The 19,788-nt window shown below is 31.8% G+C and overlaps 1 protein-coding gene across 1 annotated transcript; it reads left to right on the top strand.

Moving 5' to 3' along the window:
• The first annotated feature begins 14,871 nt into the window (after nt 1–14,871).
• LOC109789306 (2-oxoglutarate-dependent dioxygenase DAO) lies at nt 14,872–19,272 on the top strand. The gene is made up of 3 exons (XM_020348219.3): nt 14,872–17,053; nt 17,933–18,248; nt 18,735–19,272. Exons 1-3 carry the CDS (start codon nt 16,710–16,712, stop codon nt 19,002–19,004), a joined length of 930 nt encoding a protein of 309 aa, XP_020203808.2. The 5' UTR covers nt 14,872–16,709; the 3' UTR covers nt 19,005–19,272.
• Nucleotides 19,273–19,788: the final 516 nt, after the last annotated feature.

The raw sequence follows: 19,788 nt of genomic DNA, 5'->3' as shown, positions 1-19,788 counted from the left end.
TAATCGTTCAGAATTTTAAATAGAGTTCCTAGAGGGACTTAGGGATTGCCCTCACTACCCGAACACCCCTATATTCACATATGAAGAAACCCATCCCCCCCCGTACCTTAAGGATGATGAACGAAGGCCAACAGAAGAACGACAGAACAATCTGAACACTTTACGCCTTCCTTCAAGAATTTTCTCCTCTCCCCTCTTCCTTCAAGCGTCTGACGTTAAAATGAATATTAGGTAACTGACTACCCCCAAAACCCCTCTAATAATTCCGACTGGGCCAGGCCCATACTCACCCGCCCATCCCCCTCTATTTAATTAAAATGGTAAATAAATAATTAAAAAAAAATAAAACAGTTTCAACTTCTATAATTATTTAAAATACTAATTTATTTTCTGCTCTCTAGAATATAAATATAAATAACTACTAGACTCAAGTTTCTCTCGTAAATATAATTATTATTATTTAGAATCTACTGCAATTTTATAAAATTACTAAATAAAATGATATAAATTATTTTCATAAAAATAGTAATTAATTAAAATTTAATTAATTAAAAATTTAGGATGTTACACATTGTGTGGTCTATACAGACTATTTAGAGATGTATTTATGCTATCAAGTTAATACTAATTTTATTATAAAGCTAAGATAATTATATAAAACTTCTATGCAGAGCTCAAGAGTTTATTTTATCTCCTTCTATTTTTAAAAATTACAAAACTAGCCTAATTATAACAACTTGGCCTTCACTCACTAATTTCACCATAACTTGAGTTCAAGACATCCATTTTGGGTGTTCTAGTGTTGTTGGAAAGATAACATCTAAGGATACGATTATTATGAAGACATCAAAAGCTTGGATTTTAAAAGGATCCACGACCGTGCATAAATAAGCATGATGGTGCTTCACTAAAATTCAACATGCATAGGTGTGCTCAATCAAGCCTAGTTGTGGTTCCCTCAATTCATTCATGCATGGGCATGCTTCCTTAAACATGATTGTGGTGCCTCCTGCATGCACGTTATTTCTTCAAGCACAAGCGTGCTTCTTAGTCCAACCCACGAAATCATGTCCAAGTTGACTACTTCACACACACTTCTCTATTTTACTTCAAATCATAAAATTATTTGATACTTGTATTATCATCAAAATTAAACATCATGCTCTAATAATTTTTTAAAATTAAAATAAATTACACTAATCCTTTAAATTATGCATACAACCCTAAACCGCAAAATTAATACATAATAATTCTAACCCTCAAAATGCAAAATCTCAAGACCAATTTAATCAATTCAACTAATAAGAATTATAGCATACAACAATAATGTAATTTCAATCAAATTCATACTCAAGAGATTGTCCTCAAAGAGATAACCTAAGAGGCTTAGGGATTGCCTCTCTAGCTTTATCCTTCATATATGCTTAAGGAATCAATAATCCCATTCTTTGTACCTGGAGTCATGAGTCTTGAGAAGTGATGTCCCTCTAGTAGTTCATGTCATTAATCCATGCTTTCTCCTATGGCCTCTTCTGAGTCTCCTCTTGTGAGCTCTTAGACTTTCAAAATATGTGCGAAAATGACCTAACTCTCACTAATCTCTCCTATTTGAATTAGTTTCCAGGTTGGCCCCATAATCTTTCCCAAAGACTTCTATGAACTTTCCTCCTTTTATTTCATTAATAAAATATATTTCTTATTAATTCTAATTGTTCTAATTAATTAAAATAAAATTTGTCCTTAAATTTTACCTATCGTAAACAATTCTAAATATGCTTCTTTATTCTTGCTTTCCAATTCTTAGGTATCATTTTCAGAAATAGCTCTTCCCCAAATAACCTTGACCAAATGAGTATCCTTGCCTCTAAGTTGTTTAACCATTTGGTCATCGGCTCTCACCGATACGGTCTCCATCGTCAAATTTTCCTTAACCCCAAGATGATTTGACTCGATCACATGTGAAGGATCATGAACATATTTTTTGGAGTTGGGGCACATGGAATGTGTGACACCCTTTACCCCAACATACATATACAATAATTATGAAAACATATTCTTGGAGTAAATAAATCTTTTGAATTAAAACCATGGTTCCACTAATATGAGAGTAGAGAATTCACATTCGTAAACATAATGATAATTTACTTGCGGAAATTATAGAAGAAATAAAGTTGAAGGTTTTCCAAAGTAAAAGAAAGAAACTAAATTCCCAAACTAAGCCTAACTATGCTCCGATGTCACATATCCTATCAGAGCACTCCCAACTGAAGCCTAAGCCTCATCATCAACATCCTCATGCTGATGATCACTTGCAACACAATTTAAACACATACAAGAACAACAAGGGAGTGAGAAACATCTCACTCAGGTTTAGGTGCAGAAATAAGGTTAGATAACACGCACACATCAAACATAAGTCACAAGCAAAAATCACATGTAAACAATACACATACACAATCAGTATCACATGCACACTCATTTATCAAGCAATGATGTCATGGACTTGACTCATAAATGCATGCATGTGGCGCCATATACGGAAGTTTCACATTTCTCTGAAGTTAGATGAAAAACACATAGAAGGGGGGTTGAATATGTGTGTGTCTGTGAACAAAGGAGTTTTAAAGACTTTTTCGCAAAAAAACTTTCTTTCATTCAGTAAAATAACATCAATGAATGTTGAAAAGAAACTACCCAAGATTAGTTTAACAAAATCATTTTCAGTCTAGGGGTTTCATCGTCTGTTTAGATAAAATGATTCTTTAAACAAAAACCGTTCTTTAGGGTGACAAGTTAAACAGGTATAGTTTTCGTCTGAGGATAGTTTTAATAGATGATAATTATTAGACGAAGTTTTCAGTGAATTAGATTAACCAAATAAATTGCGTCTGGAACATAAATTTATTGCAAGTATTTTTATAGTAGTTCACTCAAACTTAGCTACATTCAGTCTCCTTCAACTGAAGGGTTCCACTAGATAATTAATGAGGTAAACGTATTGTTTGTTTAGCCTCTTCAGGCTCGCAGTGAGTATTATAGACCACCCAGGTCACGACCACTCCTGGTCCCAAGTATTCTCAACCATTTCTAACTCGTCAGCTTTACTCGCAGACGCTAGTATTCTTTACTCAGCCACTTCTGGCTCTCAGTGAGTATTCTCGACCAACTTCTGGCCCGTTGACTTCACTCATCAACGCTAGTATTCTTTACTTAGTCACTTCTAGCTCCCAGTGAGTATTCTTGACCAACTCTTGGCCCGTTGACTTCACTCATCAACGCTAGTATTCTTTACTTAGCCACTTCTAGCTCGCAGTGAGTATTCTTTGATAAGCCTCTCTAGGCTTTACAAGTATTCTTTCCCTAGCCTCTTTAGGCTTTACATATGATGACTAAGCAGGTTTAGTTTGAGTGTATGAGCGACTCTCATAGAGAGGATACAAAGGAATATACACTCACTAAGGTATGCAACCTTAGTCTTTACAATGATTGAGTGTTTGGTTTACTCTCACAAAGAGGATACATAAATTGGTACACTCACTAAGGTTTTGTTCTTAAGATACACATGCTTGAAACTCCTTAGTTTATGGAGATGAATACACTGTGGTACATTTGACTCTATACGCTCTATCTCTGGTTTCGTTATTTTGTGGGCTTGATATAACTTGGTTAAAAATGCAAAGCCAAAGGCCAGCCAACGAAGCCAACCTTCCAAGGTTTGAGATAGTGATATATATATATTGTCTTGTAGAATATGCTCGTTGCAAGTGTCCTTTGAAGCAGATATAGTCGTTTATGACTAGTTCAATCTACTCATTTAATGCTTGAGTTCTTGCATTAAATGTTGCTTCTTGTGATAGACCTTGCATGAAGTCTTCTTTGCCTTGTTAGCAATAGTGTATGAATTTAGCAGAGACCTAGGAACTTTTTTGTCCTTTTCTGGTCACATAGTTGTAGAGTGTTGTCCTTATCTGAAAAAGTGATGTACTTTTCTAACACATGCATGCTTTTGCTTTTGCGTGCTTCTCTTCTTCTTCTTCTTCTTCTTCTCTTCCCTTTGATCATGCATTTACATTGAAAGCATTTGAGTGATTGTAGATGATGCCTTGATTTGTCTTTTAAGACTTGATTCTTTAATTTCTTGCGTGGCAGTCTTCGTCTGCGTTTGTTGGTCCTATGTATCTCAATTTTGGCCTTCGTTTGAGCATCTGAGTTTAGTGCTTTGACTTTTCTCTTAATCTGGTGAACATTAGAGGTGGATAGACTCTGTTGTTTGTTTGACATGTCTTTCAATCTATGTTGTTCTTCGTTTGACTTTCTTCTATTCTTTGTCTCATGCTTCGTCTAATTCCTTATGTTGTACTGGAGGTACTCCTTGACATGCTTCATTTGATATTGGACTCATAGTTGTCTGATGCACATATTGTACTTTGTCTCTTTCAATTGTCTGGTTCTCATGATCTACCTTGCCTTGACTGTTCTTTTATCAGAGTTGACCATCTGGTTTCATCTAATTCTTAACCCATCTCTTTATTTTTCAGGTTTAGCCTTGTTTTGGCTTTTCATCTGATGCTTCAATGTCTCGACTTGTAATAGGCCTTATCTAGTGTTTGTTGAATGTTCTTTCGTTTGTGATTAGACTTGATCTTGATGCTTGAGTGGCCATCATCTGATTCTCTTGTTTAGTTTGTCCAGGCTTTGTAGATCTTGCATTTAATGCATTTGATCTTGCATTAAATGTTTGCTTATTGAATCTGTGTTTCACAAAGTCTTTTGTACCATTTGTTTACTTTTATGTTAGGCATCAATCATGACCTAGAAATCTCTGTACTTTCCTAGCATTGTAGCTATAGAGCCGTTGTCTTTTACTGACTAGTAGGTGTACTTATTCTGACACATGCATCTTTGACTTGTGGATAAGCGCTCATCTGTTTTTTTTTCTCTCTTCTTTTATTTTGATGACTTCATGTGTTCTTTTGAGAGTTTGGATGCTCGGTAACTCTTCTCGTTGTGACTTCAGGCGCAATCCAGCATTCTTAGTTTTCATATGTGTATTTGAGTCTTCGTTTGGTCAGCTATGCAAGATCTTGACTTCGTCTAAGAAATTAGTGATTTTAGATTTTTCCATTGTCCGTGGTTTTGTATCATCTAAGGCTTCACTAATTTCCTTCTTATGTTGAACTTATTTTTGTTTGATTTTTTCGTCTGATGTCTTGTAGCTTGGGGATAATTTTGTCTGATGTATTTCCTTTTTTTGTTCAACCTTCATCACCTTCATCCGGCGCTTAGCTTATTTTGTCTTGGTTCTGGTGCAGAGGGTGGTGCATACATATTCTCTATTCTTCAACTTGCTAGTACTTATGTTTTTATCTGAAAAACTAACACATTTGTTAGAGATAACAATATGCATTATATTTGTCTCATCAAAACCTTACTGGGAATTTTTCTGTCTGACTTAACATTCTCATCACTGGTATGCTGCTACAGTAGCATACCTGGGGGCACGTTCATTCATAAATACATCACTGGTGACCAAAGGTACACCTAGAATAGCTTAATACATCATTGGTATTTGGCCTAAGCGGCACACCTGGAATAGATCATTTCATCACAGGTGACCCAAGGTACACCTGGAAAGCTTGTTACATCACTAGTATTCGGCTTAAGCAGCACACCTGGAATAGATCATTTCATCATTGGTGACCCAAGGTACACATGGAATAGCTCAATACATCACTAGTATGCGGCCTAAGCGGTACACCTAGAATAGATCATTTCATCACTGGTGACCTAAGGTACACCTAGAATAACTCAATACATCACTTGTATGCGGCCTAAGCGGCACACCTGGAATAGATCATTTCATCACTAGTGACCCAAGGTACACCTGGAATAGGTTGTTACATCACTGGTATGCGGCCTAAGCGGCACACTTGGAATAGATCATTTCATCATAGGTGACCTAAGGTACACCTGGAATAGCTTGTTACATCACTGGTATACATCTTAAGCGGCACACCTAGAGTCATATATGCATATGATGCATGTCACACATTCATTATTTCACTCAACATTTAACTTATCACGTCTCATCATATCTCATGTCACATTCACATAGTCTCATACAAGAAACTTCCCGTAGTCATAAATATCAAAATAGTACATAAATCATACCAAGAAATTATCCAAAACATGAAGCCCTTATCAATTTTACATATAATGCCCAAAATCATCCAAAGATCATATTCCTAATTTTACTTCATAGGGTTTCCCACAAGAACCCACAAAGCACTCTAATTCATATCAAAACTTGTCTATTTTTGAAATTAAACACATATTTATGCTCAACATCACACAAGGACACAATAGAACATTAAGAAAATAAAATAGAAAACATTGATATTTTTCCTGTTCCTAGAAGCATGCATCAGGTAACGGATTGGGGGCCAATCCTGCTTCACTGACTTTATTAGTAATTTGCTAAGGATAAATGAAATAGGGGGTAAGCCTTTTAGAGTTCAAGGCTCTACAAATCCCAGTCCATAGAGTGACTTTCAAGAATACATGATCTCCCTCTTGAAATTCTAAAACCTTCCTTTTCCTATCAACATAACTCTTCTACCTACTTTGAGCTACTTTTATCCTATCTTGTGTCATCTTAACTTTTTTTATCGTCCTTTGATGGAAACCTCAAGGAGGAACTAGATTTTTGTAGCTTCTCCTTCAAGATTCTTCTTAGATCTTTTCCTTTTTATCACTCCTCAAGCTTCTTCAAGGTCTTCAATGGAAGAGGAAACCTTTGGACTCACCTTTAATGGTGAAGAATTCTCTTCAAGTGATGCCACTTCAACGTAGAAGATAAACCACTTCAAATCTCACCACACTCTTAGGAAGAAGATAAAAGAATTGGAAGAAAATCAAAGAGAGAATTTAGACTTTTGAGATAGAGAATTAGAGAAAGGACTCTCAACCAAAAACTGGAAATATCATTCAAAAGTGAATTTTACATGTTAGGGAACCTATATATAGTGGTGGAGAAGCTTGTAATGCAAACTAGACAAGGTAGAGACAAGGTAAAAACACTTAGATCTAGAAGAGTCAATCATAGAGTGCCAAGTGTCTCCTTGTCCCCTTAGAAAGCCAAGTGGCTTGGTGTGTTGGAGAAGCTAGATCAAATTCGACCAAAAAGAAGGGAGAGGAAGCCAAGCTTGGTTTCCTTCACTTAATCCAATCCAAACACTTGGGAATTGGTTTAGTTAGGTTCATCAAATTATGATGAGACCTAGCTAAATCAATTCATTGGATTAATGGAGGAAAATAAGCCTAATATGTAAAATTTGACCTAGTTAAAGCTTAAATGAAGTAAAAGTCTCCAAGCAACATACCCTAAAATCCTGAGGGTATAACCTAAAAAGAAAGATAAAGGTGCCTTACAAATACAAAGGAAAAAATAAGCCTATACATGTATCTACTATGTACAAGGGAAAAGAACTCAAACTATACAAGATATATACAATAGAGACTATGAGACTAAATAGAGGACTTGATTAAAGGTCCAATGATCTTCATGTGTGAACTTCCCATATGGATGGTCCTCCATCACCATTATACTATCTCAAGTCCTAATATAAAGTTGTCACTAGATTCACACCATTACAAGGGTGTGCTACACGTCCTCTTACCCAAGGCTTCATAGGGTGCCATCCCAATACTAGAATCATAACTAATATCGTAGGTGAATTCTATAAGAGGCATGAAACTATCCCAACTACCCTTTTGCTCCAGAACACAAATTCTAAGTAGGTACTCTAAGGATTAGATGATTCTCTCAGTCTGTCCATTTATTTATGGGTGACAAGATGAACTTAGCCTAAGCTTGGTTCCTAAGGCTTGGGGAAGGCTTTCCCATAATCTTGAGGTAATTCTAGGATCCCTATCAGACACAATGCTAGAGGGTACACCATGTAATCTCATAATCACCCATATGTAAGCAATAACTAACTTCTCCAAAGAATACCTAATGTTAATAGCTAGGGATGGAGTGCATAGACTTAGTTAATCTATCCACTATAACCCAAATGGAGTCTAGTTCCCTTGCAGTTCTAGGTAATCCTACCACAAATTCCATTAAAACACTGTCCCATTTTCACTTAAGCACACTCAAAGGTTGCAATACTCCTACAATTAAGATCAGCCTAAACAAAACCCCACAACGCAAGTAAGGAGTGGGAATATATCTCATCCATGTATAAAAATACCAAACATAAGGATAGTTTTAACACTCATACATCCATAATAATTATCAACATAAAACACTAGATACTCTAAGTACATCCATCATCATCAACAACAATACAAATAATCCAAGACATCTCAATTATAATTCAAGACTCATACAATCCATGCTTTTAACTCTAATGCATATGGTACCAATCTCATCATCACCAATTACAAGGAAACTTAAGAAGATTGAATCACGACACAATGGGTAACCCTTTCAATCCATTCTTAAAAAAGGGATATCTACTAGGATCAAATCAAAGTGTTACATTTGGTTGTGGTTACCTCACATCATTGTTAGAGAATCCCTATTTAAGTAGATGACCATAGAGACCCTCCTTCAAATATTCACATCACCTCACTAAAGAAAGTATATAATGCATGGACTTTATACATAAACCAATACAACACATCAACCAAATGCAATGACCAACTTGATGATTTCACCAAACCATAGAGTCTTCACTTTTTCACAATGTGCCAAGCCCTACTTGGACATCTCAACCTAGACTTATACATCTCATCTTATTATCACCAACATGATCTCATACTTCATATTATGATCCATATTATTCATTCATAATACATCACAGTATACATTATTATCACACATTCAACTTCCCTTATTTATAGTCTTTTCCCATACATTTGTTTTTTCACTTAATTAACCACTATTTCTAATTGTTTTATTTTTTTCGCTTAAATTCTAATGTTGATTACTCCTCACAAGCTCCTTTACTGCTTAGTTAAACTTTATTCTTAAATTAATTCCATAGTGGCATGGTGCCCGATAAGCTAGAACTCACGCCCAGTTTAGCGAGATCAATGTTCTCTCTACAAGATTCACACTTGATTTGGTAATACATGCACCCCGTGTGGAGAAGGCAGGAACCTCTCTGCCTAAATTGCGCCCAGTGTGGTTACTGATCCCACGTTCAATGATGAGGTCACACTCAACATTATCCTTTCTCAAACATGGCGTCAACATGGTGTTAGATGAGACATTTGTTAAGTCAAAAGACATTTGGATCTCTTTGATCTTAAAGTTTTGAAAGCTAAAAAACATAGTGTTTTATTAGAAAAAGATTGTGTTAATTAGACATACTCATTTTTAACATCAATTATTGTATGGATAAGACACAATGTTTTTGTAAGACAATTTGTCTCACAAGACTATAGCATATCAAGACAATAAGTTCTTCAGAATAATCATTAATTGAGATGTGCATTAATTTCTCATTCTTTATTGATCTTTAAAAGGATAGTAACTTCATCTTAAATGTTTCCTTAATAAATCAAACATTAAATAATCTCTTTAACACCTACTTTGCATCAAAAGACAAGAAAGACATGTCTTGCATCAAAGAAAAAGGATGGACAAGTCTCTAGAAGTACATAAAATTTGTTGTGAAAGTTATTCCAACTATGCACTTCCTAACACATGTATGACCATACCCGATCAGTGTTCAAAAGACGATAAGTAGCCTTATTGATAAAATAAGAAGTGACTGGTTGGTGAAATACATTTAATGCATCATTTAATTCATCAATTAATACTTCTTTCCACAAGGGTACTAAAGTAAAGACAAACAAAGCAAGCCTATGAAAAAGAAAGAAAGAGAGAGAGAGAGAGAAAGAGAGAATACACAAAGCCACATAGAAGAATTTCTCTTGTAAATCTTTCTGCAAAAATATCTTCTTATTCTTCATTGAATTGTATCATGTCTTGAAAGGAAGACGAACACAACATTTGTAACACCTTTATAACTATGAGTTATATGGTTGAGCTTGAAAATACTTGTTGAAAGAATACTGGGTTATTTAAGCATGGAGAGGTTAAGTGCTTAAGGAATAATTTGGTAGTTTCTTGAAGAAGTAAGTCAAAGAATACTTAGGATTGAGTCATAAGTGGCTTAGTAAAGAATACTTGTATATTTAAAAAGATAGTGAAACTTGATCTAGTTAGATCAAAAACTGAATGTAGTTTTGATGGTTGAGACAAATCAATATAAAGTCTCTGAGTTCATTCTTTGTTTTATCTGACCTCTCCTATTTTTTACGATACTATTTCATTGCTATGCAAAATAGTGTGAGTTTTTAAGTAACACTATTCAACCTCCTTCTATTGTTTCTCTTTTCTCCATAACATCCCTCGCCTAGCACAAAGAAGTTAGAGACCTCTCTAGAATCCTTACATCCAACATGACTCTCTTTCACCCCTAGTGCTAAGAATTTGTTCATCGAGCCCAACAACATGAAGGCACGACCGATGTTGCTACAAAATCTCGACCTTCGCAATCTAGGTTCTCCAAGACTCATCTAAATCCATCACATAATCTCTTTTTACAACCCAATCGATAAAATGATTAAATAATGTTCATATAACAAAAAATATCATCAAATCATTCAAATTCAATCATTTAAGTCAAAAACCCTAAAGCTTATAACCCTAACCCTCAAACTTTACAATTCATCATCATATCATTCAAAACAAGATTTGGAACATCTTGTTTTTCATAAAATATAAGTCTTTTAATAATAATTTTGATATTTTTATTTTATTAATAAGGGTTGTTAAATATTTTTTTTAATTATGTAATATATTTTAAAATATACAATATGATATTTTATTAATGAATAGTATAATATTTTATTAAAAAAGGAAAGGATCTTCGGGATAATTGGGGTTAATATGTTTAACTAGAGGGCTAAAGGGAGGTTGGGGTTTTTAACATAGGAGTTGTTGAATCAAACACTTTTTACACCTCTATTTTCATGTTTGCACTTCAGAGCTCAAAGAACGGGAGCAAGAGTGAAATCACTCCGGAGTCGTGCACCCGTTTTCTAAAACTTATCTAGGTAAGAGGGGAGTGAGAAACTTCACTTTGAGTGTGGGTTTGTATGTCGGATAACAGGATTGGTCCCCAATCTTGTGTTTATTGTATGCTCATGTATGAAGAGTTTTCCCCAATTGTGTTTGTTTCACTTTTTATTCTTCTTGTATGTAATTAATTGTGTGAATTTCTTGAATGGATGATTAGTTTCATATTTTAAGATTGTAATTGTATGATTTGAAACCTGTATAGGATTCTTGGGAAATCCTAAGGGAATGCATTGGTAATTATACAAGGAGATTGATTGGATATATAGTTATATGTGTAAATTGTGTCTTTTAGAAGTGTAATGTAACCTATGGAGAGTTCTTACCAATTGGATTGAGAGATAAGAGTTTCGGTGTGAGTTGTGTTAGAGTCTAAAAATTCTTATATGAACATACCTTGGTATTTATCTTATTTATCTACGTGTGATTAATGAAATTGAGTTCTGATTGTTGGGTTAGAAAGTAGACATTTAGAGCTACAGTTTGGACTCAAGTATTACATAAAAATGTTAAGGAATAACCATGTTATGTGAGTTAAAAGACGAACCTCATATTCTATGCACAAAATGTAATGTGTGTATGTTGTAAGCTTTTCTAGTAAACTTACATGGTAGAATTAGGTTTTGCAATCTACATAAGAGTTGTAGACTTTGATGTTAGCTTTTAAATGTTATTAGAATCACCTAAAAAGGAGGTCTAAAACTCAAGTTATGATCAAATTAGTAAGCAAAGATTAGGCTAAAATGTTGCAATTTTGTATTTATTTAAAATAGTAGATGGAATATTTAACTCTTAAGGTCATCCTAGAAGTTTGAGATAATTGCCTTATATTTCTAATAAAATTAAGATCAACTTAATATCATATATATAACTCTAGCTAAGGTGTTTGGACCATAGGATATCGTAGAAAATTAAGTTATGAAAATGTAGTATATGAGTGTGTTATTGATATGCTTATGAGCTATGTATGAGTTGTAGTGATTTGATCCCTTATGACATTGATTGTTAATATTTAATTGATATTGTTGAATTGTTAATTTCTATATTGAGAATGGTTGATGATTTTATGATATGGGATTAGTTGGCAATGAATTAATGAGATCACGTGAAATGTTATGCACAAAACCTGTTTGACATGCATCATCTACATAAAAGTGTTTTTTTAAGGGTGCAATATAGAACAAACCACTAGGGAAAGTCCCTTGTGTAAAATCTTGGGAGCCAACCTTAGTGATAACTCGATTTGGAAGTCCTAGTCCTACCCTCGTGAGCATGGGATGTTTCTTGGTCGGCTTAACTATTCTGACCAAATCCTGGTAGTATGTTCTAGTGAGAGTGCATACAGGTGTGATCCGAAACGTACTCCAAGACTACTCTAGTGTGTTGCTAGTAGCAATGCACAAGTGTGATGTGATATATGATATTTTTATTAGCATCACATGCATGATAACATGTAGTCCGTGTTCATTGCATATGCATTATAATCTTATATGTTGTTGCTTACTATGCTATGAATGAGTTTAATATGACGATGTGCAACTGTGTATGTTATATCATGTTGTATGTGTTGTTTGTATTTGGCCATCTAGTTTTCATTCCTATATTGTGAGCTAGAGTGAGATATTTCTCACTTCTTTTTCCTTTGTGTTGTCTTCTTGTGATTTTTGCAGGTTATCATCAACATGGTGTTGAGGATTTTGGTGATGAGACTTAGTCCTCAACGTTGAGTTTTCTATGATAGGACACCTAACACCAAGGAATTAGTTAGGAATAGTTAGAGTTTGATTCTTGTTATTTACTTTGAGTAGTTTAATTTTTATTTCTATTGTAATTGTTATTTCTGTTAAGTCTAGTTTATATTAAAATGTGATTCTCTCTACCTATATGAACTTTGAGTTTATTTATTATACTGAGGTTATTCAATTTTATATTATATTATGGCATGTGGGATAGAGAGTGTTCCAAGATTCATGCACAAAATTATATTGACAATACAACAACTCAATATTAGATCATGCATAAACATTTACATAAATCAATCAGCAACCTAAAAGGCTTAAGGATCCCCTCACTACTCATACCCCTCATATTTGTCCATGAATTTGACATCCTCACTCCTCTTATTTCGAGTGATGACCTTCATAGCACAAACACGTTTTTTAGTTGCCTTAACAGCTACTCCCCACTTTCTTTAATAGCTTCCTCTAGGTTTTCCATTATATGCGCTCTTATGGTTTATAATAAATACTAAGAATGACCTAATCCTTATTTTATTTTTTTATTTTTTTATTTTTAACAAGCCTTTAGGTTAAGCTCAAGAATCTAACTCAAATCTCTTTTCTCCACCAACAACCTTTTTAATTTTATTAGATAAAAATGTTTTAGTTATATTAGTAAGTCAATTAATTAAATTAATTAAGTAAAAAATATAATTATTTTATTAAACACTTATTTTATTTTATTTACAAAAAATGGGATATTACATGCATTGTGCTTTATTTTAGTCCCTATATTTCCACTATTTGTATGCTTTGATCCATGTACTTGTACGCTATTTACCTTTTAGTTTTTAATTACATTTAGAGACTCGTTGTCTTAGTATCTATATGAATAATTTTTTTTAGTCTTTATCGATACTTTTCTTATTTCTTCTCCTTCCTATACTTTTTCTCTATGAAAATAGAAGATAAGGAAAAAAAAAAAAGAAAAAAAAAAGATATTTATAGAGACTAAAATGGAGTGTCTTTAACTATAGAAACTATAAAGAAATATTAATGAAACTATAAAAATCAAAAGATTAATTAAACCATATATAATTAAATCTTAAAATTTCTAATATCATATTCCTTTTAAGTTACTCATGAAATTCAATTTTTAACCCAACTTATTAATAACATTCAAAATATATATACATATAATATATATTATTAAAGTAAAATATACAAAGGCACACAAATCAATATAAAATTTAATAAATATAGGAATAAATTAACAAATAATATATTTAATTTTGCTAATATTTTATTAAATAATATATAAATAAATTAACAAATAATATTATATTATAAATTAATGAAATATGAAAAAGTAATACATTTTACAAATTTTGAATGTTTACATGTTTATATTAATTTTGAATATGTATACACTTTTAATATTATTAATAAAATTACGTAAAAAAAGCGAGTTTTATGAGTATATCGAAAAGAATTCGATATTAATTTTTTCAATTGGTTTTGTTGGACTCACTTTTCATACAATTTTCAACATATTTATGACTTCTTTAATTTGGTTTCAAAATTAGTATAATTCTTTATTTTATTTTTTCCACAAGAATTATAATTGATGACATTCTTTATTTTATCTTATTGTAAAAAATGTTTTGGTAATTTTTTTTAAATATTTATATTGATCTTTTAACTTTTAAATTTTATTTAATGTTAATGAAACAATGTTTTTTTTTTCCGATTTTGAAACTTAGTTTTCAATCTTTTGATGGCTAATTTAAGGCATAAGAAATTTTCTTATTAAATTCATGTACATAAAAAAAATAAATTGAAATAATTTTTTAGCCCCTTAACTTTTTGAGAATTTAATTTTTAATCTCTTTTAATTTTTTTTGGTCAACTTTTAGTCTTTCATTAATTTTATGTTACATAAATTATTCCTTAAGGTTAAGTCTCATTTGTTAAGTGATAATGTTTATTAATAAATCATGATTAACTTTTCTATTAATGTTCATATAGTTTTATATAAGAAGTTGAATCATATGATATATACACTACAAGAATACAGTAAAATAGTTGCGAAAAATAAGCGTTGCAAATATTGTTGGAAAATTCAACGCTATTCTTTAAATATAGCATTGGCTTTGTCGACACTAACTTAATTTAAGTTAGTGTCGACAAAGTCGACGCTATATTTAAAGAATAGCGTCGGCTTTTCCGACAATAAACTCAATTTAAATTTAATGTTAGAAAAGCCGACACTATTTCTAAAGAATAATGTTGATTTTTTTGACACTATACGTGCTTTGAGAAAGATAAAGATGATTTTTTGAATCTTATATACGCATAATGTATGATGGTACAATTGTTATCAAGTTCCCTCAACACGTTAAGATTCTAGGATCGAGTCTTGGTAATGATAAAATTACGAACGAATAAATGATAAATTAAAAAATAAAATAAATTTTGTCGACGTAGTGTGAGCTTAACTGAAAATAAAAAATTAAAATAAATAAAATTGTTATCGACGGCTTAGCCGACACAAAAAAAAATTGTGTTGACTTATTTAGCGTCAACCAAAAGTCGACGAATGACCGACAATTTTATGTCGGTTTTTGTTATTTAGAGTCAGCTTTTGGCCGACTCTAAAACGAAACATTTTTGTAGTGATATAATTTTACTATTCATTCGTTGTCATAAGAGTGAAAAGTTGTTTTAATAATATCTTTTATTTTCCAAAAAGAATGTTTGACTATGAACAAATAGAAAAATTACATGTGTCATAATGTGATTTGATATCTACTAAGAGCATTTGTAGTGGGGGTTGTTTATAAGCAATCCCTTGTGCCACATCATGTCACATCAACTCTTTTCATTGTTTATGGGTTGCTTAAATTTTAGCAAAATTACTTGTAGAAGCTCTAGTGCTTAAAAGAATAGTAAAAAAAAGTTAATGTGACATAATGTGGCACTAAGCAACCCCCATAAACAATCCCCACTACAGATGCTCTTAGCAGCTACATGAATATAAATAATTAAGTTAATTATAATTTATTAGCATACATCATCACTTAATAAATAAGACTTAATCATAAGAAATAATTTATAGGACAGAAAATTAATGAAAGTCTAAAAGTTGGAGAAAAGATTGAGAAGGACCAAAAATATCAAATTCTTAAAAAATCATGGGATTAAAAATTTATTTAACCCTAAAAATTTATTTAATCATACTGATGTTCAAACTAAAATAAACTATAAATATAATGAAAATTGTGTGAAAAATTAGTCTCATAGACAACTAAAAAATTGAAAAATTGTAATATCTTTTTTTTTTTTTCAGATTAATTTTGAAACTCAATTTTACTAAATTTTTTTTAAATAACATTCAAAATATGTACACATTCAAAACATATAAATGCATTACTTTTCTTGTCAATCGACATACATTCAATATATATTATTAAAATAAAATATATTAAGTAAACAAATGATTATAATATTTAATTTGTTTTAACGGAGGTAATATTTAATGTTATTAATAATATTATATGAATAGATGAATAAATATTTAATTGTTAATTACTGTTTTAAAGATTTAGAAAATACATTCATATTATATTCATATTGAATGTTATTGATATTTTATTAAAGAAGATGTTTAATAAATTATCTTTCTTACGGAATATGAGTTTATTAATTATTTAAAAATAAATAAATTTATTTATTAAATATTGACAACATTAGATATTTATATAATGCTTATGTCTGTACCTTTCATCCAAGTTCAAGGAAAAGACAAAGAAGCAAGGTGAAGAAAGAAAGAGATGGAGGCAAGCATTCAAGTGGTGGATTTCCAGAAACTTTCATCAGATCAAGAGGAGTTGAAGAAACTAAGAGAAGCATGTGAGAAATATGGGTGTTTTAGAATCATCAACCACCCTGTTCCACCAACACTCATGGTTGACATGAAATTAGTGGCTAAACACTTGCATGATCTTCCTAGGGACATCAAAAAGCGCAACAAATCAGCCATTCTCCCTGAGGATGGCTATGTGTCCCTAAGTGTAACAAGTCCTGTATATGAGGGCTTGGGAATATATGACATGCATTCATCACCACATGAAGTTCAAGATTTTTTCTCCCAATTGGATGTGTCACCCCATGATAGGTTCTTTAATTTGACTCTTCCACACTAAGCATTTTTTTAAGGGTCGTGACCCCTGAAAAGGAAGTAATTAAAAACTAAAATATAATTTTGTTTCTTTATCTTATTTTTTGGTTATTTATTTTTAAAATATTTATTTTAATTTTTTATCTTTTAAATTTATTCCAATTTCCCCTTTCGAAATACTGTTTGCTTTGAATTTTGGATCATGATTTTGACTCAATAAGTGAAATTTGTCTCAATAAATTTATCTACATGAAAATTATGAAATCTAATTAATATTTGAAGCAAAAGGACTAGTTAATTATAGACAAAGTGAAAATTGCATGAAAAACAAATCTTATGAGCAATTTGAAAATAATATGATATTAGAGTTTTGGTTTTTTTTATTTTTTGATTACGCATTTAATTTATTTTCAGGTGATTTTCATCTTGTTTTTTTTACTCATTTTAGTTCAGATATCATTTGGATTTGATTATTAAAATTGAATCTCTCATCGTAAATTATGTCTAGAGTCATGATAGACATGGCTCATGACTAAGGGAAACCCATTTATTTTTTAAATTAGATAACTCTGTAATCATTTTTTATACTATTTTTAAATTTAATTATAATCATCGACTCTTATATAATAAAACATAAATTTTCATCATGTTTTTGTTATAGATATTTACGTTTTAAAATGTTTCTATACAAGATTCCTATTTATTGTTTTGTATATAGGACCCAAAAATGGTAGAACCACTGTGTTTGATAATAGAGAAAAGTTATTAGAAGAGATAAGAATTTACTTGTGTATGTTTTCATGAAAATTGCTCCCTAACATGTAAGATCCTCTAAGAGTTTTACATTTTAACATTGATCAAGTTTGTTTGTTCCAGGCAAATAATAGAGGCCTATGGGCAAGCAGTTCATGACTTGGCAGCAAGTTTAGCACAAAAGTTGGCTAGGACTTTGGGCATAGAGGATATTGATTTCAAGGACTGGCCATCCTTTTTTAGGATTATGAAATATAATTTCAGCCCAGAAACTATGGGATCTGTTGGAGCACACCTGCATTCTGATACAGGATTCATCACAATCCTTCAAGATGATGAAACTGTTAGTGGTCTTGAGATGGTGGATGATTCTAACACATTTAAGACAGTCCCTCCTAAATCTGGGTCCTTCTTTTGCATTATTGGAGATGTTGGACGTGTAAGCATACATTACCAATGTTAATTTTAATTATTTGAAAGTTTACTACGTCATTTGATACTTAAGCTTTTTATAAATTTTTAATTAGCTCTCTTAACCTAAAAAAAAATAAATTAATTAGGTCTTCATCTTTATATATTTTTGAAATTTAGTCTATGTAGTTAGAAATTTATTTACGGTCAATGAAATTTTACAAAATATTTTTATATGCATGAAAAACTAAATTATTATTTTGTATCATCTTTCATGTATGTTGAGAATATTTTGTGAAATTTTATAGATCGTAAACAAATTTTTTACTCTAGATATCAAATTATAAAAATATATACAAAAGGTAAAAGAACTAATTACAATTTCTTTTTTTAATTTAAGAACCTAATTGAAAAATCTTAAAAAGAGCATGAAACTTTATTTGAATCTAATGAAACATTATTTTAACATTTGTACACTTTATATTATCCTGAAAATAAATAAATCTTTGAACAGGCTTGGAGCAATGGAAAGTTTCAAAATGCGGGGCATCGTGTAATATGCAAAGAACCAAATGCTCGTTATTCACTTGCTATATTTATGTTATCACCAAGGGATGGTCATGTTGAGACCCCAACAAAGTTGGTGGATGTTGACCATACGCAACTTTATCGACCATTTAAGTTTAAAGAAATTGAACAGATCAAGAATCAAGATTTAAGGGAGTTCAATGTCACGACGGGGAATAGCACTCCTCGTGGCCTTGATCAATTCCTCATTGGTTAGTGATATGCATGGGAGAAAACACGTGTAATATGTCCAACAGAACTATTGAATAATAAAGTTGGTGATAAATAGTAATAATATGCACCGTCAATTTTATAAAAGTTCATGTAGCTCGGTGTCTTTGTAAACAACTTATGTTGCTTAAAATTTATAAATGGTTGCATGAATCCTAATACTTTAACTTGGAATGGCTGTGTTTTAATTTAGATTATGTTATTGCACTTTTGTTTTACATTATCCGAATTTCGTCATCATAAGAGATTGAAAGCAAGTTAGACCAGATTTTTACCAACCTAAATTTGACATGTTTGATGGAAAAGGTATAGACAAGGGATCCACCATTAGGACTATGGTTAAGAGGATGGAGGAAGATTAGGTTTTTGATGAGATTAGTGGGCCTAAGCTTCTCTTAAGTTAGGCTGTCACTTAAAGTCTAATATTTCTTATTTTGAGCCTAGTAGTGTAGGATTTTGACTTTATTAAGACTTGTATTTTTTGGACTTGTATTTTGGGCTAAGTAGTGTAATTTTTAATTTGGCCATGTATTTTTGCTACTAGATAGGATAGAAACCTAATTAGAAATGGACCTTACATTTAAATATTATTTAGAAGTCATTTGAAGTGCATTTGATGAGCCATGTGACCGACCAAGGGTAGCACACATGGCATGCACAAAATGCAACTTCAAATGCTTCTCAAATTACATCTAAACATAAAAGTCTCATTTCCTAGATGCAAGAACACATGGGGAAGGTTGGTTCCACACCAAATTTGAATTCAAATT

The sequence above is a fragment of the Cajanus cajan genome, chromosome 2 (genome assembly GCF_000230855.2).
Source record: "Cajanus cajan strain Asha chromosome 2, NIPB_CcT2T_4, whole genome shotgun sequence".
Lineage (NCBI taxonomy): Eukaryota > Viridiplantae > Streptophyta > Magnoliopsida > Fabales > Fabaceae > Cajanus > Cajanus cajan.
The sequence above is the reverse complement of the archived record's forward strand: the minus strand, read 5'-3'. Positions and strand labels throughout refer to the sequence as shown.